The sequence below is a fragment of the Pan paniscus genome, chromosome 1 (assembly GCF_029289425.2).
Source record: "Pan paniscus chromosome 1, NHGRI_mPanPan1-v2.0_pri, whole genome shotgun sequence".
In the NCBI taxonomy this organism is placed as follows: Eukaryota; Metazoa; Chordata; class Mammalia; order Primates; family Hominidae; genus Pan; species Pan paniscus.
In genome coordinates this window covers 66,470,080-66,495,406 of record NC_073249.2, presented here as the reverse complement: position 1 = coordinate 66,495,406, position 25,327 = coordinate 66,470,080, and the positions used below count along the sequence as shown (strand labels likewise).

The 25,327-nt window shown below is 42.8% G+C and overlaps 2 protein-coding genes across 5 annotated transcripts in view; one reads left to right on the top strand and one right to left on the bottom strand.

Moving 5' to 3' along the window:
- LAMC2 (laminin subunit gamma 2) overlaps nt 1-10,275 on the top strand; it is an 80,021-nt gene extending 69,746 nt beyond the window's left edge. For all 3 annotated transcript variants that reach the window (XM_055110686.2, XM_034942141.3, XM_008968584.5), the window contains 9 exons: nt 71-150; nt 1,279-1,434; nt 2,166-2,310; nt 3,057-3,209; nt 4,012-4,126; nt 5,069-5,268; nt 5,745-5,903; nt 5,997-6,096; nt 8,858-10,275. In XM_055110686.2, coding sequence (XP_054966661.1) covers nt 71-150; nt 1,279-1,434; nt 2,166-2,310; nt 3,057-3,209; nt 4,012-4,126; nt 5,069-5,268; nt 5,745-5,903; nt 5,997-6,096; nt 8,858-9,111 — 1,362 coding nt within the window. In that variant the 3' untranslated portion in view covers nt 9,112-10,275. The remainder of the gene's footprint in view (nt 1-70; nt 151-1,278; nt 1,435-2,165; nt 2,311-3,056; nt 3,210-4,011; nt 4,127-5,068; nt 5,269-5,744; nt 5,904-5,996; nt 6,097-8,857) is intronic.
- Nucleotides 10,276-13,686: 3,411 nt separating this feature from the next.
- NMNAT2 (nicotinamide nucleotide adenylyltransferase 2) overlaps nt 13,687-25,327 on the bottom strand; it is a 182,378-nt gene continuing 170,737 nt past the window's right edge. For both annotated transcript variants that reach the window (XM_003815625.5, XM_034942161.3), the window contains exon 11: nt 13,687-18,466. In XM_003815625.5, the coding sequence (XP_003815673.1) occupies nt 18,364-18,466 (103 nt within the window). In that variant the 3' untranslated portion in view covers nt 13,687-18,363. The remainder of the gene's footprint in view (nt 18,467-25,327) is intronic.

The window sequence follows — 25,327 nt, the reverse complement described above, 5'->3', positions numbered from 1 at the left end:
CTGCTTAAGTTCCATGGCCAAGTGCAAAGCCTTAACCGATTCGCCTTAACCGATTCTCCTTTTCCCACAGAACATTCCTGCCTCAGACCACTACGTGGGGCCAAATGGCTTTAAAAGTCTGGCTCAGGAGGCCACAAGATTAGCAGAAAGGTGAGCAGCATTAGAGGGCACCTCTGCTTCAAGCCGTCTCTGCAAGGCCAGACTTGAATAAGACTGTAGGGTATTAGGGACCCAAGCATCGTATTTATTCTCTCCAGGCTCCTTTGCAGCCATTCCCTACCTTGAAACCAGTTTTTAACCACTTGGCTTTTATTGTATGTAAGTGGCCACTGGGCAGGGTCATTTGGCAGGAGTTGGGGGTGAGGGTGTTTCTTTCCCACATTTCCCTATGACTCACAGTATGGCTGTGTTGTATGTCAGATGTGATTCCTCGGGCCACGTGAAATGAATCAGCCCTTGGAAGAGAAAGCTCTGCAGCTTTCAGGGACTCCCACACCAAGCCTGGGAACAAGTAGCAACGAGTTGTTTGTTAGCCTGTGGGGGCCAAGACTGCAGAGGGGGAACTTCCTCCTGAAAACCGGCTCTGCAGGGCCCCAATGATAACACGCAGCTCCCTTCATCCTTGGCTCTGACTAGAAATCCTACGGTGTTTAAGAGGTTTGCTGGTAGCGGTCTGCTCAGCAGGGTGGCAGGCTCTGTTAATCCCAAGTAGAATTCAGTCAGCGGAAGAGGGCTGATTTGTATATTTTGTAACATGAGCTGCCTCCTGAGCTCGTTTTTAATTTTGTTTCTTTGGGTTTTTTTTAAAGAAGCACTTTTTAGAACCAGGAGGAACCAAAAGTATCCAGGGAATTTTTATAGACATGCTTTGTCCCCCTAGTGGTGGGCCCAGTTTAGAACTGAAGCGAAAGTGCGTAAAGGTTGGATCCTGGGTGAAATAAGACCTAGAGGTTTCTTCCTGCAGCAAACAGCTTACAGATGCAGTGTTTTATCACCTGAGACTGCTCCCACCCATCTCCACACTCCACCCCGCTCCGGGACTCCAATGATTATGCCATAAACGGAAAAGATCACTACAAGGTCTATGACATAAGGAGAATTCTCCAAAACACTTTCTGCTTCTTGACAGCACCTCTAATTCCATGTAATTTGAGTCAGTTCTGTAGGGTTTTTCTAAATCAGACCAGCTCCCGTACTCTTTGCCCTTCGTGTAACTGAACAACCTAAAGGAAGCCCTTTGCGTGAAAACTCTTATTCTTTTGTTTTTAATCCTTTCAGCCACGTTGAGTCAGCCAGTAACATGGAGCAACTGACAAGGGAAACTGAGGACTATTCCAAACAAGCCCTCTCACTGGTGCGCAAGGCCCTGCGTGAAGGAGTCGGAAGCGGAAGCGGTAGCCCGGACGGTGCTGTGGTGCAAGGGCTTGTGGAAAAGTACGTTCCTACGGGTCCTCCCGTGGCTCATTATACCTTGGATACTCCCAGGGCAAAATGCTAACCGTACTTGAGGGGCACCATGCTAGTTGTAAAAAACATATTATTAATAATAATAAGAGGGCTGAAATCATGGGAGTTTTACTTTGGGGAAAAGCAGATATTTTTAAGACTGGAAGAAAAAAAGATTGGTTAGTCTAAATAAAATTAATGTTTTGATTGAGATTACAATACTGGGAGGTATGGTCACCCTCTGGGGTTTGAAGGGTGTGAGTAAACCCATCTGATGGCATGGGGAGATATAAAAATACAGAAATATATTTCTGTTATCAAGAAGTGGGGAATTTGGGATTGAATTTTTCTGACCCAACCTGTGTAAATTAAAAGGCTTATGTTTAGTGGAGAGGGACAGGTATCTGATAAATAATTTTGTTTGGTTCTTCTGGTTATTCTAACTACATACTTTCAAGACAACAGAGTGAAATTTTGCTTTTGTTAAAAAAAAAGGGGGGGAGGCCAGGTGTGGTGGCTCACTCTTGTAGTCCCAGCTACTTGGGAGGCTGAATTGGGAGGATTGCTTGAGCGTGGGAGGATGAGGCTATAGTGAGCTGTGATCACGCCACTGCACTCCAGCCTGGACAACAGAGTGAAACCCTGTCTCAAAAAAAAAAAAAAAAAGAATTCTCAAAGTCCTCTTTTTATTACCGCCCCCTCCCCACCCCCAACACCAGATTGGAGAAAACCAAGTCCCTGGCCCAGCAGTTGACAAGGGAGGCCACTCAAGCGGAAATTGAAGCAGATAGGTCTTATCAGCACAGTCTCCGCCTCCTGGATTCAGTGTCTCGGCTTCAGGGAGTCAATGATCAGTCCTTTCAGGTGAGGGCATCTGGCCTGTGTGCTTGATATACAGGAGGGCCATAAATACTTTCTTTTCTGGGGGTGCCATAATATTGTTCAAACATTCAGCTTTTTCTCCATGTTGACCATTTCTGTTTTAGAGTGGGAAGAGTATTTAGCCTTCTCATTACCCATTTGCTTGTTCTTAAACCACAATCCTAGTCTCTGGAAAGGATTTGACCCATGCTAAACCTATTACTGGATAAAAGTTTTATGTATCTTCCTTAGTTCTGGGGATTGTTGAAACCTGTGGAAAATTTTTATAAAGTTTTTTTGTTTACGCTTGAGTCCAACCTGTAGTATATCTCTATGTATAGCCACTCTGAGATGACTTCTTCTCAAAAGTTTTGCAATGTTTCTGCCATCAGTTCCTTTAACAATTCCAAACTTATTCGATTAAGAAGATTTTGTTTACTACCTATAGAAAAAAAATTCACAATCCCCATGGATATATGTTCCCATGAATATATAAACTAACATGTAAACATTTAAAAAATGAAAAAGAACAGAGACAAAGCCTGTTTGACATTGAGGGGACCTGCTGCCTTACTTTCATTGGGCATACTGACTCATTTCTGTTAGGTTTTGGGCCTGGATGGCTAGTGACTATTTTCTTGGCTTCTTAAGGCTGTTGCTATTTTCAAACAATGGTGCCAGGCCCTAACAAGGCTGGTGTGGTAACTGGTAAGCAGAAGTCAGACTCCCTGGTTTCTTTGGGCTCACAGGTGGAAGAAGCAAAGAGGATCAAACAAAAAGCGGATTCACTCTCAAGCCTGGTAACCAGGCATATGGATGAGTTCAAGCGTACACAAAAGAATCTGGGAAACTGGAAAGAAGAAGCACAGCAGCTCTTACAGAATGGAAAAAGTGGGAGAGAGGTATTCTTTTGTTAATTCATTCACTCAATAAACATGTATTGAATGCCTACCATATGAATAAATATGGCAAGAAGAATAATCAAAAGCTCTCTGACCAGGCACGGTGACTTATCCCTGTAATCCCCGCACTTTTGGAGGCCAAGCCAGGAGGATCGCTTGAACTCAGGAGTTTGAGACCAGCGTAGGCAACGTAGTGAGGCCCCCATCTCTACAAAAAATAAAAAATAAAAAAATAGCTGTGCATGATGACACGTGCCTATAGTCCTAGCTACTTGAGAGGCTGAGGCGAGAGGATCACTTGAGCTCATGAGTTCGAGGCTGCAGTGAGCCATGATTACACCACTGTACTCCAGCCTGGGTGACAGAGCAAGACCCTGTTTCTGGAAAAATCAACAATGAAGGCACTGCTTATGGAAGAAGTAACAGTTGCAGAGATCTTGGTGTGATTAGCTCAGTTCCACCCAGTGGGTCAGCCCTCAAACCTAGGAATAGGACCTAGGCCTCTTGGGTCTAATTTTGGTCTAGCTCAGTCTACTACTTGGCTTCAGGAAATATCTAGAGTTTAAAATTATGATTTATAAAACCGTTCCTGTCCCTGATGGTGGACTAGAGTTTCTCTATATGGAATGTGTTGTGGACTTATAAAGTTTGCTCTGTCCCAGATTGTAGAGGGGTTTGCTACAGCACCCCTAGACTCTGCAGTGAATCACAATGATCTGCTGTCATGAAGAGAAATGTGTCAGAGTGATTTTGCCAGCAGGAATGTACTTCCTCTAATCTTGTTCTATCTGCCTTTTTACAGAAATCAGATCAGCTGCTTTCCCGTGCCAATCTTGCTAAAAGCAGAGCACAAGAAGCACTGAGTATGGGCAATGCCACTTTTTATGAAGTTGAGAGCATCCTTAAAAACCTCAGAGGTTAGTACTTCATGGTTCAGGTCACTTGAGTATTTTAAGTATATAGCCATGACCAATTTCCTTTGAATTCTCATATGTCTCTCTAAGTGGCAGGTATATTGGGATATTAATAGATCCTTAGTAAATATCTTTCTAAAGAAAATCTTAATGCATTAATATTTAATGTAGTAGTAATAATAGAGCTAGATATCAGAAGCCTTGAGTTCTGATCTCTGCTGGGCCACCTGACCAGGCCAGACTAGCTGTGTGACCATAGGCAAGTCATGTAACCTTTCCAGAACCTAGTATCTTCGTCTTTAAAGAGACGAGGTTAAACTATGTGATCTCTAAGTTCTCTCACAGATGCAACATACCACTACTGTACAGACATTTTTCCTTTTCCTGTGTAGTCTGGTTGGTTCCAGTATGGAACTGATATGTTTCTTTGTGGTGATAACAGAGCAACCTTTGTCACTGCATCTAGATCCCAGGAGATTTAGATTTGTGCCTCGCAGAGATTTCATTAAAATTTCAGGCTTCTTCACTAAAGCACAAAAGAGAAACATTCCCAAAATTTTGGAATTTTCTTCATGGAAAGTACTTCTCTACCCATTCAAACCTAACCCCAATTCTTATCATTGGAGCTTAGGGCTTAAAACTCTGGCTTGATGCTTTGGACTTCAAAGATTCTACCTGCTTCTGATGCACTCTGCAGTTTCAATACTCTTGCAGTGCTGTGGAACTCACGGCAGGCTGATTGTTGGTTTCTCTAAGCAACGGAGTAATTATAACCCCTCCAATGCATCTTTTAAGAAAGTTAATTCCAGCCGTAACTTCCCACACCGTCATCCCCAGTCAGTAATAACACTCTTTCAGGAATTTTTCTTTACAACATCAGCCCCTTTCACTCATTTGTAAATTTGCTTTCATCTTCATGGCAGTTTTTTCTTTTCTTCATTTCAGAGTTTGACCTGCAGGTGGACAACAGAAAAGCAGAAGCTGAAGAAGCCATGAAGAGACTCTCCTACATCAGCCAGAAGGTTTCAGATGCCAGTGACAAGACCCAGCAAGCAGAAAGAGCCCTGGGGAGCGCTGCTGCTGATGCACAGAGGGCAAAGAATGGGGCCGGGGAGGCCCTGGAAATCTCCAGTGAGATTGAACAGGTAAAGAGAAATCGACATGTGTGTTGGTGCCAGTAGCACCAAACACAAGGGTGGTGTGGAGGGAAAAAGAACATTGAGCTTATTTTAACCTCTGAGGCTCAGAGCCCTGTTGTGGCCCATGGGAGCCCCAGATTAAAAGACTATGGTAGCAAAGACGCATGACAGAGAATGATGTGTTTTTTTGTCCTCTGGGTTTTCCCAAATGGTTCCTAACTCTGTTCAACAGTTGGTGAGCATTGAACTGAGAGAGAAGCACTGTCTGGCTGCTGACCTTCCTAGTCATACCCCCAGATTAGCTTGTTTGAGGCAGAGCTTGGCAAAGTACCCCTGTCCCTAAGTCTGATTCTCTCATTATTCATCTAACTTACTCCATCAGGGCCCGGCTGCAACTGTATTTTTTCTACGGTTGTCTTTGGGTTGTTTTTGTGCCTCACCCCTATCTCTCCTTCCGTCCCTGGCTCCTTTTCTTCTCTCAGGAGATTGGGAGTCTGAACTTGGAAGCCAATGTGACAGCAGATGGAGCCTTGGCCATGGAAAAGGGACTGGCCTCTCTGAAGAGTGAGATGAGGGAAGTGGAAGGAGAGCTGGAAAGGAAGGAGCTGGAGTTTGACACGAATATGGATGCAGTACAGATGGTGAGTTCCTGTTGCTTTCCACGGGAGATCCCGTTCAACTTGCCAACATGGAAAATACCTTTTCAAGGCTGGTTTGTGCTTATTTGTCCTTAGGTGATTACAGAAGCCCAGAAGGTTGATACCAGAGCCAAGAACGCTGGGGTTACAATCCAAGACACACTCAACACATTAGACGGCCTCCTGCATCTGATGGGTATGTGAACCCACAACCCACAACCTTCCAGCTCCATGCTCCAGGGCTTTGCTCCAGAACACTCACTATACCTAGCCCCAGCGAAGGGGAGTCTCAGCTTTCCTTAAGGATATCAGTAAATGTGCTTTGTTTCCAGGCCCAGATAACTTTCGGCAGGTTCCCTTACATTTACTGGACCCTGTTTTACCGTTGCTAAGATGGGTCACTGAACACCTATTGCACTTGGGGGTAAAGGTCTGTGGGCCAAAGAACAGGTGTATATAAGCAACTTCACAGAACACGAGACAGCTTGGGAATCCTGCTAAAGAGTCTGGCCTGGACCCTGAGAAGCCAGTGGACAGTTTTAAGCAGAGGAATAACATCACCACTGTATATTTCAGAAAGATCACTAGGGCAGCCGAGTGGAGGAAAGCTTGAAGAGGGGGTTAGAGAGAAGGCAGGTTGAGACTACTTAAGATATTGTTGAAATACTTGAAGAGAGAAATGACAGGAGCCTGCTCTAAGGCAGTAGAATGGTGGCTGGGAAGATGTGAAGGAAGATTTTCCCAGTCTGTGAAGTCAAGAATCACTTGCTGGCCGGGTGTGGTGGCTCACGCCTGTAATTCTAGCACTTTGGGAGACTGAAGCGGGTGGATCACCCGAGGTCAGGAGTTGAAGACCAGCCTGGCCAACATGGTGAAACCCTGTCTCTACTAAAAGTACAAAAATTAGCTGGATGTGGTGGTGGGCGCCTGTAATTCCAGCTACTCGGGAGTCTGAGGCAGGAGAATCGCTTGAACCCAGGAGGCGGAGGTTACAGTGAGCCAAGATTGCACCACTGCTCTCCAGCCTGGGGAACAGAGCAAGACTGTCTCAAAAAAAAAAAAAAAAGGAAAAATAAAAAAGAATCACTTGCCGATTTTACATTTGTTCCTCCCCAAACCAAAGTTATACCTTGATGTAACCAGTGGGAGGAACTTGAGCTGCTTGGGTAAATAACCCAGAAGAAATGTGATGAGAGTAGGCCTGTGAGATAATTTTAGGAAGATCTGATGGCACAGCGTGGAAGAAAATCAGGTTTCCCTACAGAATCGCTCCCAAAAGAAAACTTATTTTGGTTAAATTTCTGGATTTAGGTAGAGCTGATATCAAACCCTCATTTGGTCTGTTTTATCAAGCTTGGACTGCAGCAGATGTGGAACTAGAGATTCGTCACAGATTCCAGTAACATTTAGGAAAATGTTTGGCTCTGCTATTCCAGTTCAGTAGAACAACTTCGAAACTGGATTTTTCTGTAGGGTGTCATCATCATCCTGAGATGCCAATGTCATCTGTGTTGTTATAGTCTTGGGTCTGCTTTGTGATCCAATGAGCCCAAAAGAGTAAAATTCCCTCAAAGGATTGAGAAAAAAAAAAAAAGGAAAAAACAAAACAAAGGAAAACAAAACCTCCCCAATTGAGACTTTAGCAGCGTTGTTTAGTGTTCTAAAAAAAAAAGAAAGGCAATGAAACTAATGAGACCTGTAAAGAGAATATGAGAGAGTAGGGAGAGCAGGGTAGATGGAAGCTATTAAACATTTACTATGTGTCAGATGTTTTCATGGTGTAATATCATTTGTCTTGTAAAAGTCCTCTGTGGTGGGTTTTATCATTTTTATTATTTTATTTCATGAAGGACTGAACTGAGGCTCAGAGGTTAATAATGCCCCACAGGTCATGTAGTAAATTGTAGAGGCAGGATCCAAACTGATATCTTTTTGCTTCCAATGCTCGTGTTCTTTTCTAGTAACTCATGCCACCTTCCCATAGACAAGGTTATTTTGTTCCCAAGCTTACTTAACTTCCTCTGCATGTCGTAAAATCCTAAATTCCTAAATTCTCCCTGACCCCAAGTGAAAGATAGATCCATTTGGATCAACATTTTTGTTACAGTGTTGTTTCTACTCTGTGTGCTCTCTTAAGTCCTGGAGCAATATGAGATTAATTGTTCTAGGTATAATAAACTCATGCAGTCAAATACTATCACTTCAGCTCACATATGTGAGGCAACTTGACCTTGAGTTCTAATTGACCAAGGCCACTCAAACCTATTTGAACTAAATGGGTCTGGCCAGGTGCCCTTCATACTGACATTAGTTTTAGATAGTCTAAGGGTAACACATGCTTGAACAAACGTGATTTTATTTTAAATTGGAAATAAAATAACATCTAGTCAGATGACTGCTGTTTCAGGCTGGAATGATGTCTGACATCAATTTCTAGCAGCTGGAATCCATTCCCCAAGTGGCAAAGCGTACCTTGGCCTCTATAACCCTGAAGCTCAGCCAGTTTCTTAAGGTCTTCTAATAGAAAACAGCAAGATATTTCTTAAGGGTGGTTCAGAAAGCATAATTTGGAGTTGATTCTAATCCTAGCAGTGACCTATGTTAGGCAAATGCCTTGGATAGTGCTCAGTCCCCTATGACCTTCAGTCCTCTTTTTTTTTTTTTCATAGCATAAACTATTGACCTTAACACGAAAGGAAAACTCCAGACATCATGTTGCTGAACTAGATAGCTCAGAGTCTTGAACAGTGTTGTTCATAGCCCAGTAAATAGACTAGCCCTCTCAGAACTCTTTCTAGGTGATTTCTAATTTAAAATAAGCTTTAAAATTCATGATATACTATTTGCTGTAGGCAAGTGGAAATGGGAATTAGTTATGGGTATAGAAGGGCACGGGTGTTCAAGGAGATCTAACTACAGCTTTTCTATGTTAACTTGTGTCTCATTCCTTGAAATAGACCAGCCTGTCAGTGTAGATGAAGAGGGGCTGATCTTATTGGAGCAGAAGCTTTCCCGAGCCAAGACCCAGATCAACAGCCAACTGCGGCCCATGATGTCAGAGCTGGAAGAGAGGGCACGTCGGCAGAGGGGCCACCTCCATTTGCTGGAGACAAGCATAGATGGGATTCTGGCTGATGTGAAGAACTTGGAGAACATTAGGGACAACCTGCCCCCAGGCTGCTACAATACCCAGGCTCTTGAGCAACAGTGAAGCTGCCATAAAGATTTCTCAACTGAGGTTCTTGGGATACAGATCTCAGGGCTCGGGAGCCATGTCATGTGAGTGGGTGGGATGGGGACATTTGAACATGTTTAATGGGTATGCTCAGGTCAACCGACCTGACCCCATTCCTGATCCCATGGCCAGGTGGTTGTCTTATTGCACCATACTCCTTGCTTCCTGATGCTGGGCAATGAGGCAGATAGCACTGGGTGTGAGAATGATCAAGGATCTGGACCCCAAAGAATAGACTGGATGGAAGGACAAACTGCACAGGCAGATGTTTGCCTCATAATAGTCGTAAGTGGAGTCCTGGAATTTGGACAAGTGCTGTTGGGATATAGTCAACTTATTCTTTGAGTAATGTGACTAAAGTAAAAAACTTTGACTTTGCCCAGGCATGAAATTCTTCCTAATGTCAGAACAGAGTGCAACCCAGTCACACTGTGGCCAGTAAAATACTATTGCCTCATATTGTCCTCTGCAAGCTTCTTGCTGATCAGAGTTCCTCCTACTTACAACCCACCAGCGTGTGAACATGTTCTCCATTTTCAAGCTGGAAGAAGTGAGAAGTGTTGGAGTGAGGACCTGTAAGGCAGGCCCATTCAGAGCTATGGTGCTTGCTGGTGCCTGCCACTTTCAAGTTCTGGACCTGGGCATGACATCCTTTCTTTTAATGATGCCATGGCAACTTAGAGATTGCATTTTTATTAAAGCATTTCCTACCAGCAAAGCAAATGTTGGGAAAGTATTTACTTTTTCGGTTTCAAAGTGATAGAAAAGTGTGGCTTGGGCATTGAAAGAGGTAAAATTCTCTAGATTTATTAGTCCTAATTCAATCCTACTTTTCGAACACCAAAAATGATACACATCAATGTATTTTATCTTATTTTCTCAATCTCCTCTCTCTTTCCTCCACCCATAATAAGAGAATGTTCCTACTCACACTTCAGCTGGGTCACATCCATCCCTCCATTCATCCTTCCATCCATCTTTCCATCCATTACCTCGACCATCCTTCCAACATATATTTATTGAGTACCTACTGTGTGCCAGGGGCTGGTGGGACAGTGGTGACATAGTCTCTGCCCTCATAGAGTTGATTGTCTAGTGAGGAAGACAAGCATTTTTAAAAAATAAATTTAAACTTACAAACTTTGTTTGTCACAAGTGGTGTTTATTGCAATAACCGCTTGGTTTGCAACCTCTTTGCTCAACAGAACATATGTTGCAAGACCCTCCCATGGGGGCACTTGAGTTTTGGCAAGACTGACAGAGCTCTGGGTTGTGCACATTTCTTTGCATTCCAGCTGTCACTCTGTGCCTTTCTACAACTGATTGCAACAGACTGTTGAGTTATGATAACACCAGTGGGAATTGCTGGAGGAACCAGAGGCACTTCCACCTTGGCTGGGAAGACTATGGTGCTGCCTTGCTTCTGTATTTCCTTGGATTTTCCTGAAAGTGTTTTTAAATAAAGAACAATTGTTAGATGCCTGGGGTCAGTTTCTGATTTACTAAACTCTAAGCCTATGATGGTACCAAAGTAATGGAAATGAAAATGCCACAGAAATGGCAATAGGTCCTAGAGTTAGTATCTTCAGTTCCCACTTCTGAGCATCTTACTTCGCCCATTCCAACCATACAGGATTGATGATGCTGTCAATGAGATTTTTATGAGATTTAACTGATGCTGTCTTCTAAGCATAAAGCTTTATTTCTAGAAAAACTCTAGCTGGGTGGGGGGGGGATATAGTTAATATTCTTATCTTTTTCATCAGCTATAAAATGAAGGTAAAATTAATAGTTTGTGGTGCATATGTCATGCTTTTTAAGAAGTTAAAATGTACTAAATTAAGATCTTGAATTGGTCATCTACGCAAGCGGCTGAGGAAACAATTCTGCTTCTGTCCATTGACCCCCAAATTCTGATAGGTCTGGTCACTTTGCTTTACCTTCTGTGAAAATGAATTTGTAATCCTGTCTTGGCATACCCAATTACACATTCTACAGATCTCTTGCTATAATTAACGACCAGTGCCCAGACTCCATAGTCATTTCAGAGGCCCTGCCATTTACATGTGACTTCTAAGGTTGCCTGGGGGATGGAGGGTTGTGGCCATTCCAGCTGGTTGTCACCAGCTGATGGAAAGGGAAAAGAACATGGAGGAAGGATACACAGGAAAGCCAAGCTTGGGAGGGCCTCACGTGCCATGGTCCAAAACCCAGCAAAACAATCACATCTGCCATGCAAAGGGGTCTGGAAGATGTAGTCCTTTGTTAGGATGCCACTTCACAGTGACAATTCTACATTATGAAAGGAGAAAATGCATTGTCGGTGATTGGCTGTCTCTTCCAAGTGTAAGATTAGACAGTACATGTTCTAGGAAACTTGGTGAGGGATCCCATTAGTTAATAACCACGGTATGTGTAATCATATAAGGATTCTTCAATGGAATAGATTGTTTTAAAAGTCGTAAGAGTCTGGGCGCGGTGGCTCATGCCGGTAATCCCAGCACTTTGGAAGGCCGAAATGGGCGGATCACGAGGTCAAGAGATTGAGACCATCCTTACTAACATGGTGAAACCCCGTCTCTACTAAAAATACAAAAAAATTAGCCGGGCGTGATGGCGGGCGCTTGTAATCCCAGCTACTTGAGAGGCTGAGGCAGGAGAATGGCGTGAACCTGGGAGGCGGAGCTTGCAGTGAGCCAAGCTCATGCCACTGCTCCCCAGCCAGGGTGACAGAGCAAGACTCCGTCTCAAAAAAAAAAAAAAAAAAAAGGTCGTAAGACTGTCTTCCCTGACAAATGGGAGATGATACTTGAGTAGAGATGGGGAGTAGAAAAATGACTTATGGTACTTCCCTTGATGTACAAATAATTCTCTCATTTCTAAGGACCTGAAAAGTTATCCCTAAGAAGAGAGAAGGGGATGTGGCTTCCCCAGGATCTAGCCTCATGTTGTCAGTCCTTAACCTGACCCTGCCAAGATAAGGAAGCTTTCCTTCTGATTTTTCATCAGTATTAGTAGTTCATAGTGAAAGCTTTCTTGCACTTCTCCTCTGAGAGTTTATGGTTAATTATGCTGTTGGTAAGCTATTACAAATGTCAGCAACTACTTTAACTGTTAGGGACCTCTGTTTGGAGAAAGGGGTGGAAATGAAACTGCCCATAGACTATAACTTCTTAGCAGATGTATTTCTGGTCTTCTCCAAGGATGTGGTTTCTTTTCAGTACTCTCCAGTACTTCTCTCAGCCTCTTGGGAGGCTGGAGAAAAGGATAAGAAGATGCTTAGTAATATTCAATGTTTTGAACAAGTCTCAAGGACCAGGAATGTATTTATTGTGTCTTCTTTTAATGTTTTGCATGGTAATGGGAATGTTATGGATTATTGCTGTGGCTCAATTTTCCCACCTGGAGAACATAGATTAGAATTTTTCTCTCCCTTCTTCATACTATTGGCTACATGGAACTTTCTAAGAAATCCAAAGATCCAAAGCTTACATATAGGTCATAAGGGAAGAAATGTGTATGTGCACATATGTTAATTCATATTTAGTATATATATTTTATAAGTTAGCAAATTAAACCAGTGTTTATATTTCACTTTAAATGAGCTCTTGGCTGAATGTGGTGGCTCACGCCTGTAATCCCAGCACTTTGGGAGGCCAAGGCAGGCAGATCACCTGAGGTCTGGAGTTTGAGACCAGCCAACTCCAACATGGTGAAACCCTGTCTCTACTAAAAATACGAAAATTAACTGCGCATGGTGGCAGGCGCCTGTAATCCCAGTTACTCTAGAGCCTGAGGCAGGAGGATCACTTGAACCCCGGAGGCTGATGTTGCAGTGAACCGAGATCGCGCCATTGCACTCCAGTGTGGGCGACAAGAGCGAAACTCTGTCTCAAAACAAAACAAAACAAAAACAAAACTCAAAGCAAAGAAATGAGATTTCATCATTATGTACTCTCAGGACAAGGAAAAAAAGGCAGTGTTTAGCTTTGTGAACAAAATAGCAAATGTAAACACGAGTGATCAATTTACAAGCATATCAAGCATCATTATGATGTGCCACGAAACCCACACGGATGTACACAAAGCTGCCACATCTCAATTTTAAGCCAAAAAAAAAAAAGATAAAAGAAAAAAATACGAAGAACCCCAAGAACCAAATGATTCGTTTAAAAAAATGAATCTGATAAACAAACGGCTAATCCTTCAATGAGCCAGCCTAATAGGGAATTACTGTTTCACCTTCTGAATCATATCTGATAATTAGCTAATGGCAATCACCATTCACACCTAACCCAATATAGGGTGTGTGATATGACTGAAGGTGAAATAAGAACTGATAATCACAGCAGGATTGAACAGTTAACAAATTGTTCACTTTTGCTTGTTTACATTGCCAAAGCAAATTGCGAGTTTAACAAGTTCTGTTTTAGTTAAGATCTTTCAAGCTAAAAAGTTGTTCAAGTTTTTCATTTTCACAAATATAATTTTATTTCATAAAATACTAATTTCATTGAGGAGCCAAAGTTAACCAACACTGGACTATGCAAATTAGTCAAGATGTAAGATTTAATGTTTCAAAACTAAGAAAACGGAGGCACAATTTACAAATTTGCTAATTATTCTTCCCTTTATCATCCTTGGATGTGGCTGTACATACTTTTATATAACACATGTGGCATCAGCTGAACCAGGCAGGAAACTGCTTGTTCTAAGTACATTTTTACAACTGTTGTCTCCTGTCAAGTAAAATTATGAAGAAAAAGTGATTAATGCTGCAACTCACAGAGAAAGTTCTTGACCAAGACACAAGACTCTTGTAGCATTGTCTTATTTATTAACATAATTGAAACATTTTGCATAAAACTCTTGCCCATGACTATTCTAGCAACAAAATTGTACTCAAAATATTTCACTGTGAAATGGTATTGCAACTTGAATATCATTTTTTATTAATGAATTGATTTCCATAAAGCAAATCTTACTCTTAAAATGGCAGATTATGTGATCAAAAAGCGATTCAAAAAAGCTTCCCCCTCCTCATGCCAACCCTCAAGACCATGTGGATCCAGCTGAATCCTCAGCCCTGGGACTAGACTAAGGTTGAGGGAAAGAGCCGTTAACTCATTCCTAACCAGAACAGGCTAATAGGACACTCCAAACTCACACTACAAAGAGACCACATGAACAGTCGAGTGTGCTGGGCAGCTATAAGATGGTGCAGACTGGATGAATTTGGCAGAGCATATTCATCACCATTACTACAATGCTATTCCTAAGGTGTCCTAATTGTATGAGCTACAAAATCGGTCCCTGTTTCCATTCTTCCCATCTCACCTGTTGGCCCTCCTGCAGTAGGTAGCCTTGGGAGAGATCCTGAGCTTTTCATATTCTGCCGCTTTATTTTTGCATTACTGTTTGGATGAGTAAAATGTAATAACATGCTTCTCTCTCTTAGTCCCCTAAAAGAGTGTGTGTGTGTGTGTGTGTGTGTGTGTGTGTGTGTGTGTGTTGTGTGTGTCAGTTTGAGGAGAGTAGAATTGGGCTGGTAAGTACAAGTTTTTTCTCCCTGTAATTCTCTGCCTTTTGCTGTAGTTCAGTTATTATTGAGTCTCACTTTCTACTTAATTTGAACAGCAAGTTCTTTAATTCTTTCTGAGAAGCTGGAGCTTGAAACTAGAGAACATTGTTGAAAGGCTGGCCAAGCTGAGACAGGAAGAACGGCGTCTCTAGAAGCTCTAGCTTTGGGTTTCAGGCACTTCAGTAAGAGACTTTCCCCCTTGTTCCTATGTACATTCAAGGAAAATGAAAGCAAGAAGGCTCTAGAGGCTGCCTGGGGTTGGGGGTGTGTGACTGAGGTACCCACTAGCAGCACAGCCCTCCCAGAGGACCATTCCTTAAGGACAGAGTTATTGACAAAAAGGGTTTTCCTTCTGCCTGTTCTTACATCAGCCACTTTCAGAAAAATGGGAGAAACATTTTTTGCTGGTGGACAGGAAACAAAGCTCCAGACCCCTCTGGACGTGATTGTTCCAGTCCGTGCTTTTCTCACAACCTCTGAGCCATGCCAGTCTTGGATTGGGCTTTGCAGGAAGGAACAGGACCCCAGAGACAAAGTCGGGGGGTAGAGGTTATCCTGTTGGCACCTGGGGCACCACTTCAGACTCTGAATCATCTTTCTGGTATTGACTGTGGCTGGGTCATGGTCACAATGTCCTGTCCTGGATTTAGTTGTGCTGTGACCTTCCCCTAGCAAATGAAGAGTAGGGCGTGTGTGTGTGTGTGTGTGTTTGGGGGATAGGGGGTGCGGCGATGGGAATGGATGATTCTATCTAAAAGAAGATTCACTTTCTTTTTATATTAAATAGGAAACCTGTTTTTAGTACAGTGCCTGTAATCCACAAAGATAAGATCTGCCCCACTTCATTCCTAGAAATCTACTTCTATGGCACCTGTTCTTTGTCTTAATTCATCTCACTTTCCCTCCCCACTCCCACATGCTTGCGGACTGCATGCTGAGGGTGCAGAACCAGCCTCATTCCTTCTCATGGGCTGTAGACCAAATGGGGCTTGACCAGAGCAGAGTGACAGAGTGGACCAAGAAACAAAAGAAATCGAGCTTTCCTCAGGTCTGCTCACGTGGGTCCCATAAATTCCATCCATAACTCCAAGTCCTTAAACAAGCCATGTTCCCCAGGAAATTCAGGCACCTGTTTTCCTTTGTTTCATTTCCTGGCTTATGACTGTTCTGCCTGGACAAGGCTGTTCCATCTTTCGCTCTCCAGCAATAGCATCATCCTGAGCACTCTGTGGGTCTTCCTTCACCTTCCACAAAGCAACTCTTTCTTGGATTGATGGAGTCCGCTTCTGGGATTTCTTCCAAGCTGCTGAGATCTCTTTATTTCTAAAGGAAACCTAACAGTGGCCTTCCTTACTATCACACCCTCCCCTGGGACTGGCATTACCATCCTATGTGTGGAGAGCACCTGGGACAGATATAATTTAAAAGAAAGATGCCAGGGTAAGGCTTGGGAAGTGTAGAAATCATATGGGCACCTGGTCAGCAACATGAGGAAATGGAGGGTGTGGTGTGACGGCCTAGGGGTCAGGGAAACAATATCTTCTTGTCAGGCCCTACACCTGCTGGCTGACCTGGACCAGCCATTTAATCCCATGGGCCTCTGCTCCCTCAACTTTTAAAGGAAAGTGTTGGATCAACTGAACTCTAAAGTTTTTTTCAGTTTATTATTTCATGATCCCTAGTCAAACACTGATACCCCAAAATAGGATTTTCCTTCCTTCCTCTGAAGATTATTTCAAAAAATCCAAGAGGAATAACAGACTTTCTGGATGCTGCTCTACCATGTTCTTCTGTTAAATCAAGTTCCTTTTCCCGCAATTGAAGGATGTTGCAGATGTGAAACGTGTGGTAAAGAACATTGTCTTTGCTTTCAGGTCCCACCTGGCCCCTTCTGGCCGTAGCTGGTACTAGATTTTGATAAAAGTATCCTAATACTCAGGGACTATTTCTCAAAGACCAGAATCCCAAGAGCCAGAGACTGGATGAGAGACACAAAGCACAAGACAGCAATTTCCTTATGGCTCTCCAAGCAGGACACGCATGAGACCCTAGTAACCAGAAGCAAAGCTGGCAAAACTGTCTGCAGGAACAGAGAGGAAGGTAGAAAATTAGAGAAAAAAGGAGTGAAACAACTTAGTGGCTCCTGACCCCTCCCAGATCTCCCTTCTGGGAACCCACTCCCCTATTAGGGAGATTTTCTCAGACAGTTCCTGCAGCTCCCAGGCTCTGCAGGGGCTAGAACCAACCACAGAAACAAGACCAAGGCACTGCTTCTCAAGAAGAAACTGACCTCATGCACTGTCTGAGTTACCTCAGCTAGAGAGGGTGAAAATCATCAGTTATCATCAGGGCAACAAATTGCTTTCTCCTAGTTCATCCTGGACTTACAATATGAAAGAGACATTTCTCAGCCCAACAGACAATACATAATTCCAATTAGCAAAGACCTCCAGGGTTGAGTGGACTCCTAGTGTTTTTTTGTTTTGTTTTGTTTTTTTTATGACACGACTGCACGATGTGGATCTGGTCCTGCCTATGTGGTTGTTCTCAGGTACAGGAATGTGTCTAAGCATGGCCTCCAAAGGTCCCTTGGAAACCCCTGGCTGGTAGGGAACCCGCACTGTGCCATCAGCTACAGTCCACATAAGTAAATGAACAGATGCCACCAGGAAATGAGGATGGACTGGCTCTGTGTGATCATAAGCTCAGAGCATCAGGGAAATGGTCATTTGAAACTAAGAAAACAGATTCAAATTATTCTGAGAAAACCGACTATTCCCAGACTCGTGTCCCAGGTTTCAGAACCCGAAAATCTCACTCCTGATCAAAGGTTGCTGCTGCTGCTGCTGCTGCTGCTGCTGCTGCTACTGCTATATGTGTGTGTGTATGTGCGTGCGCGGGTGCACACGCATGTGTGTGTGTGTGTGTGTGCGTGTGTGTGGTGCTGAAGAAGTGGAGGTTGCTTGGCCTTCTCTACTGGGTGTGGCCCTGATGAACTCACTGAGTGCCGAGGCTGGCTACAATGTCCTATCAGAGGGGAAGTATACCACAGGAGCACATCAAGACTACAAACATAAAGAACCATGGACACTGATTTCATCCAAGTTCTACAGGGAGTGAACAAAGAAAAATAAATAAACAAAAGAAAGAAAAGAAAAATAGCCCTTTGTAGTAAAGGGCATGCTGGGAAGGCAAGAGCCAGAGCCGCCTCCCCAGAGCATGCTGGGAGGAGGGGCACCAGAGCCGCCTCTCTAGAGCATGCTGGGAGGATGGGCACCAGAGCCGCCTCCCCAGAGCATGCTGGGAGGATGGGCACCAGAGCCGCCTCTCTAGAGCATGCTGGGAGACGGACACCAGTACATCTCCAAGGACTGCACTTCCCCCGACTCCCACCCCATTCCCTCACCCACCCCCAACCCGGAGACTAGAGGAAAGTCTGTCCAAAGATGACTGTGGAATAGGGAATGCCATGGTTCTCTGCAGGTCCCCCACACTATGGGGGGTTAAGTCAGCAAGTAGGGAAAACAGTCAAGACGAGGAGATGGAGAAACAGAGAGGCAGGAGAGAAACAGGGGGCTGACAAAGATGGAGGGGCCATTGTGTTGCCGGAGGACGAGGGGAGAGTGGAGCCGAGCACTGTGTAGCTGCTAGCCGGAGGCATTGATGTACAGCTGGCTTTTGAGGATGTAGTCGATGACCGGCTGGGACAGGTAATCCACAACATGGCCGTCCCCATGCTGCAGGGCCAGCCTGCACAAGAAGAGATGACAATCAGATGGACATCCACACCCAAAGCAAGTCAGGAGGACTGGCATGCCCCTGTCTCCCCAGCACCCCATTTGTAGCCTTTTCTCAGGTTGAGTAAATAGTTCTGTATTAGGAAAAGCCCTCTTGCCTCCACAACTCCTTCCCCACCTTGGTGACATCATTCATCGTGGTTCTGCCACTTCCTAGGTGAGAGGCCTTGGGAAAGTTATTTAAGCCCCTCTGTTCTTCAGTTTTTTTCCTGTAAAATGAGGGTAATATCTGGGCCCCTCTCATTTAGTTATTCAAAGGATTAAATGAGTCATTATGCAAAGCACTTAGAAGAGTGCCAGACACACAGTGGGCATCTAATGTATTCACTATTCTTTTTTCTCAAATAAATTGTATTGTGTATATTTAAGTCATACAATCTGATGTTGTAAGATACACATATATTATCATCATATAATATAGTATATTATCTATGTTATATTACATATTTATTATATATTTTATAATTTATATATTATACTATATTATATTATTTATATAATAGTGTTAATATTATATTATATTATTTATATAAGTGTTAATATTATATTATTTATATAATATAGTTTAATGGTTCCTGTAGTGGAACAAATTAATATTCATATATCCATCATCTCACTCAGATATGTATTTGTTCTTCTTGTGGCGAGAATAGCTATAATCTACTAATTTAGCAAAAACCCTAAATATAATACACTATTATTAGCTGTCATCCTCATGTCACACATTAGATCTTTCAACTTGTTTGTCCTACATATTTGCTACTTTGTATCCTTTGACCTGTATCTCACCACTTTCTGCCCTCCACACTTGACCCTGGTAATCATGTTTTATTCTCTATCTGTATGTTTAAGATTCCATATATATTCCTACATATTTGCTGCTTTGTATCCTTTGATCTATATCTCCCCACTTTCAGCCCTCCACACTTGACCCTGGTAATCATTGTTTTATTCTCTATCTGTGTATTTAAGATTCCACATATAAGTGAAATCATGCAATATTTTTATTTCTGTGTCTGGCTTATGTCACTTGGCAGAATGTCTTCCAGGTCTAGCCAAGTTGTGGCAAGTGGTAGGATCTCCTTTTTTAAGTCAAATAATGTCCCACTTCCGTGTGTGTGTGTGTGTGTGTGTGTGTGTGTAAGAACACATTTTCTTTATCTATTCATCCATTGATGGACGTCTAGGTTGTTTCCACATCTTGGCTACTGTGAATAATGCTACAATGAACTTAGAAATGCAGATACCTTTACAAGGTGGTGATTTCATTTTCTTTGGGTATATACCCAGAAGAGGGATTGCTGGGTCATATGACAGTTCCATTTTTAATCTCTTTAGGAACTTCTATTCTGTTTTCTATAACGGTTGTACCAATCTACATTCCCACCAACAGTGTACAAGGGTTCCCTTTCTCCACACCCTCATCAACATTTGTTATCTCTTGTCTTTTTGATAATAGCTATTCTAATAGGTGTGAGGTAGAATCTCATAATGCCTTTAATTTTTATTTACCTGGTGATTAGTGATGTTGCGCATCTTTTTATGCACCTGTTAGCAATTTTTATGTCATCTCTGGAGAGATGTCTACTCAAATCTTCTGGTGTTTTGTTTGTTTGTTTGTTTGTTTGCTTTTTGAGAGAGACAGGGTCTCACTCTGTTGCCCAGGCTGGAGTGCAGTAGTGAGTCATGGCTCACTGGAGCCTCAAACTCCTGGGCTCAAGCAATCCTCCTGCCTCAGCCTCTCAAGCAGCTAAGACTTCAGGCACATGCTACCATGCCTGGCTAATTTTTTTTTGGTGGGAAGGGGTAAGGATAGAGACAGGGTCTCACTATGTCTGGAACTCCTGGCCTTAGGCAATCTTTACACCTCAGCCTCCCAGTGTCCTGGGATTATAGGTATGAGCCATCATCACACTGTGCCCCTTTGCCCAGTTTTTAGTTGAGTAATATGTTTTCTTGCTATTTTGAGTTGTGTAAGTTCTTTATAAATCTTGGATATTAATCCCTATCTGATATATGATTTGAAAATATTTTTTCTCAATCCCTAGGTTGCCTTTTCATTTTGTTGGTTGTTTCCTTTGCTGTACAGAAGCTTTTTAGTTTGAAGTCCCATTTATTTATTTATTTGCTTTTGTAGCCTGTGCTTTCAGTGTGGCATCCAAGACATAATTGCCAAGAGCAATGTCAAGGAGATTTTCCTCTATGTTTTCTTCTGTTTTTGTTTACTGTTTCAGATCTTACACTTAGGTCCTTTATCCATTTTGAGCTGATTTTTGTGACTGGTGTAAGATAAGGTCCAATTTCATTCTTTTGCCTGTAGAAATCCAGTTTTTCCAGCACCATCTATTGAAGAGACTGTCCTGTCTTTATTGTGCTTTTTTGGTACCTTTGTCAAAAATCAGTTGACCATATATGTTTGAATTTATTTCTGGGCTCACTATTCGGTTCCACTGCTCTATGTGTCTGCTTTTATGCCAGTACCATACTGTTTTGATTACTACAGCTTTGTAATATAATTTTAAATGAAGAAGTGTGATGCCTCCAACTTTTTTTTTCTCATAATTGCTTTGGCTATTCAGGGTCTTTTGCAGTTCTGAGCACATTTTAGGGTTGCTTTTTCTATTTCTGTGAAGTATGAATGCTGCCATTGGGATTTTGATAGGTATTTCATTAAATCTTTATATTTCTTTAGGTAGCACGGACGTTTTAGCAATATTAACTTTTCTGATCCATGAGCATGAAATACTTTTCATTTATTTGTGTTGTCTTCAATTTCTTTTGCCCATGTTTTATATATACTCCAGTGTACAGATTTTTCACTTCCTTTGTTAAATTTATTCCTAAGGGTTTTTTTTTTTTTTTTTTTTTCAGACAGAGTCTCACTCTGTCACCCAGGCAGGCATGCAATGGTGTGATCTTGACTCACTGCAACCTCAGCCTCCTGGGTTCAAGCGATTCTCCTGCCTCGGCCTCCCGAGTAGCTCGGATTACAGGCACAAGCCACAATGCCCAGCTAATTTTTGTATTTCTGTTAGAGACAGGGTTTCACCATGTTGGCCAGACTGGTCTCTAACTCCTAACCTCCAGTGATCCACCTGCCTCCGCCTCCCAAAGTGCTGGGATTATAGGTGTGAGCCACCGTGCCTGGCTGTCTAACTGCTATTGATAGTACTTTCAGTACTTTGCTGAATGGAAGTGCGAATAGTGGGCATTCTTGCTTTATATCAGGTCTTAGAGGAAAAGCTTTCATTTTCTCCCCATTGATTATAATGTTAGCTGTGGGTTTTTTTAAAAAAATAAAATAAATTGCCTTGCCGGGAGTGGTGGCTCACGCCTGTAATCCCAGCACTTTGGGAGGCTGAGGCAGGCAGATCACGAGGTCAGGCGTTCGAGCCCAGTCTGGCCAACATAGTGAAACCCTGTCTCTACCAAAAATACACAAAAAATTAGCCGGGCATGGTGGTGTGTGCCTGTAATCCCAGCTACTTAGGAGGCTGAGGCAGGAGAATCATGTGAACCCAGGAGGCGGAGGTTGCAGTGAGCAGAGATTGTGCCACTGCACTCCAGCCTGGGTGACAGAACCAGACTCCATCTCAAAAAAAATAATAAAAAAATTTAAAAATTTAAAAAATGGCCTTCGTTATGTTGAGAAACTTTCCTTCTATATTTAAACTGTTAAGAATCTTTATCAAGAAAGGATGTTGAACTTTGTCCAATGCTTTATCTGCATCAATTGATATGGTCATGTGGTTTTATCTTTCAGTCTATTTATGTGATGTATCACATTGACTGATTTGCATATGTTAAACCAGCCTTGTGTGCCAGGGATAAATCCTACTTGATCATCATGTATAAGCTTCATGTTGTGTTGTTGAATTCAATTTGCTAATGTTTTATTGAGGACTTTTACATCAATGCGCATCAGAAATATTGGCCTACAGTTTTCTTTTCTTGTGGTGTCTTTTTTTTTCTGTTGCCCAGGCTGGAGTGCAGCAGCGCATGATCTCAGTTCACTGCAACCTCTGCCTTCTGGGTTCAAGTGATTCTTCTGCCTCAGCCTCCCAAGTAGCTGGGATTACAGTCACGTGACACCATGCCTGGATAATTTTTGTATTTTTAGTAGAGATGGGGTTTAACCATATTAGCCAGACTCATCTTGAACTCCTGACCTCAAGTGATCCATCTGCCTTGGCCTCCCAAAGTGCTAGGATTACAGGCATGAGCCACTGTGCCTGGCCTCTTTGGTGTCTTTATCTGGCTTAGGTATCAAAGGCGATGCTGGCCTCGTAGAATGTGCTAGGAGGTATTCCTTCCAGCTGTATTTCTTTGAAGAGTTTAAAATGTATAGGCCAGGCGTAGTGGTTCATGCCTGTAATACCAGCACTTTGGGAGGCCGAGGTGGGTGGATCACAAGCTCAGGAGTTCAAGACCAGCCTGGCCAACATAGTGAAACCCTGTCTCTACCAAAAATACAAAAATTAGCTGGGTGTGGTGGCAGGCACCTGTAATCCCAGCTACTTGGGAGGCTGAGGCAGGAGAATCACTTGAACCCGGGATGCGGAGGTTGCAGTGAGCCAAGATCACGCTATTGCACTCCAGCCTGGGCGACAGAGTGAGACTCTGTCTAAAAAAAGAAGTATTGGTATTAATTATTCTTTGAAAATTTGGTAGAATTCAGCTCTGAAGTCATCTGGTCCTGGGCTTTTCTTTGTTGGGAAGTTTTTAATTACTACTTCAATCTATTTGTTATTGGTCTGTTCAGGCTATTCCTGATTCAATCTTGCCAGATTATCTTTTTAAAGGAATTTATCCCTGTCCTCTAGGTTACCAAATTTGTTTGCATATAATTGTTCATAATAATTCCTTATGATCTATCTTATTTCTGAGACATCTGTTATAATGTCTACACTTTCATTTCTGATTTTATATATTTGAGTCTTTTTTTCAGTCTAGATAAAGGTTTGTCAATTTTGTTTTTTTTTTTCAAAAAACCAACTCTTCATTTTATTAATTTTTTCTATGGTTTTTCTATTCTCTATTTAGTTTTGCTCTAATCTTTATTATTTCCTTCCTTTGGGTTTAGTTTGTTCTTCTTTTTCTAGTTCCTTAAGGCATAATGCTAGGCAATTTATTTGGGGTCTTTCTTCTGTTTTAATGGGAGCAATTATTGTTAGAAGCTTTCCTCTTAGAACTATCCTTAGTTTATCCTTTTGGGTTCCTCTGCATGCTGGCCTCAAGAGTATGAATTCTTTTCCAGGGATTTTTGGGATTCACTGCATCTTTTCCTTCCTACAGGAGCCCATGGAGGAGAGGCACCAACAGGTATAAAGGACTCCAGTGACACATTTTGGCTTCTGCACAGTTTTTTTCCAGCCTTGGTCTGCCTACTTCCTGTTCTCTCCTAACACAATAGTCTAGGTGTCAGACCCAAACGAACTATTTGTAAAAATTCATATACTCCTCCACATACGTAGATTCTAAAAGGCATCTGAGCCCTGCCTGTGAGATCTCACTGGAAACCAGCTCACTGCCTTTCAATGCATGCACTGCCCTTGAAACCACCTTTGCAAAATTATGACTGAGGCAGTGAAAGAGATCTAACTTAACCGACTCCATCTTGCTTCTAACCTCCAAGCTGTCCTTGTTCCTGGTGTAGGCTGAACTAACTTCAGGAGAAACTTAGTTTATAGTTTATAGTTTGGGAGAAACTTAGTTTATAGTTTAAAAAAGAGGACAACAGCCCTTTCCCAAAGCAGACCTCCTTCTTGCCTAGGGACTAGATTGACTTTGTAGGACTAACATTAGCCACAAGGTTAGAAATTACGGTTTAGGAGTCATGCAGCTGAAGGCTACAAGATCTGACCCTCCCTAAACTGCTCCTAAGATCAGTGTTTGCAATATTTTGTAGACCCTGCACTTGATGGACCAGCTGGCACCACCCAGATCAATAAACCGGCTTATTTGAATTTGCGGCCCCCCACTCAGGAACTGACTCAGTGCAAGAAGATAGCTTCGACTCCCTGTGATTTCATCTCTGACCAATCCGCACTCCTGGCTCACTGGCTTCCCCAACCCATGAAGTTTTCCTTAAAAACTCTGCTCCCGAAATGCTCAGGGAGACTGATTTGATAACAATAAAACTCTGGTCTCCCGCACAGCCGGCTCTGCGTGAATTACTCTTTCTCTATTGCAATTCCCCTGTCTTGATGAATCTGCTCTGTCTAGGCAGCGAGCAAGGTGAACCCCTTGGGCGGTTACACCCGACCTTGCAAGCTAGGTCCCTAAATGCCTACTCACATAGTTAAGCTTTTTGAAAAAGTGTGTATACCTGTGGCTCTGAAGCAGATTCCTAAGCCCACCCCCCCTATATTCTGACTCAGTGGGACTGGGCAGGACACAGGAATTTGTACTGTTGTGTAACTCTGCATGGCGACTCTAATGTGCAGCCATGTTTGGAACCACATCCTGCCCCTCTCCGCTTATTGCCCATTGCTTCTGCCCTCACCTCACAGTGGATGTTACCCTTGTGAGTGTCTCTGTAATTGCCTTCCAGGGAAGAAGGCAATTACTTTTTAAAGTCCTGGTCTCATTTGATTTCTCTGAAAGATGTGACACAGATGGCAATGCTCTCCATCTTTGTCCCCTCTCTCACCTTGGCTTCTGGGCCACCACTGCCGGTGGTCCAGTGGTTTCTAACTGCCTTTTAACTTTCTATTAAATGCTAAAATGTTTGCAATGTTCCCCATAGTCTTCTCTTCTTGACTCTTTCTGTGAGCTTGTCCACACCTATAATTTTTTGTGTGTGTGTGTGACG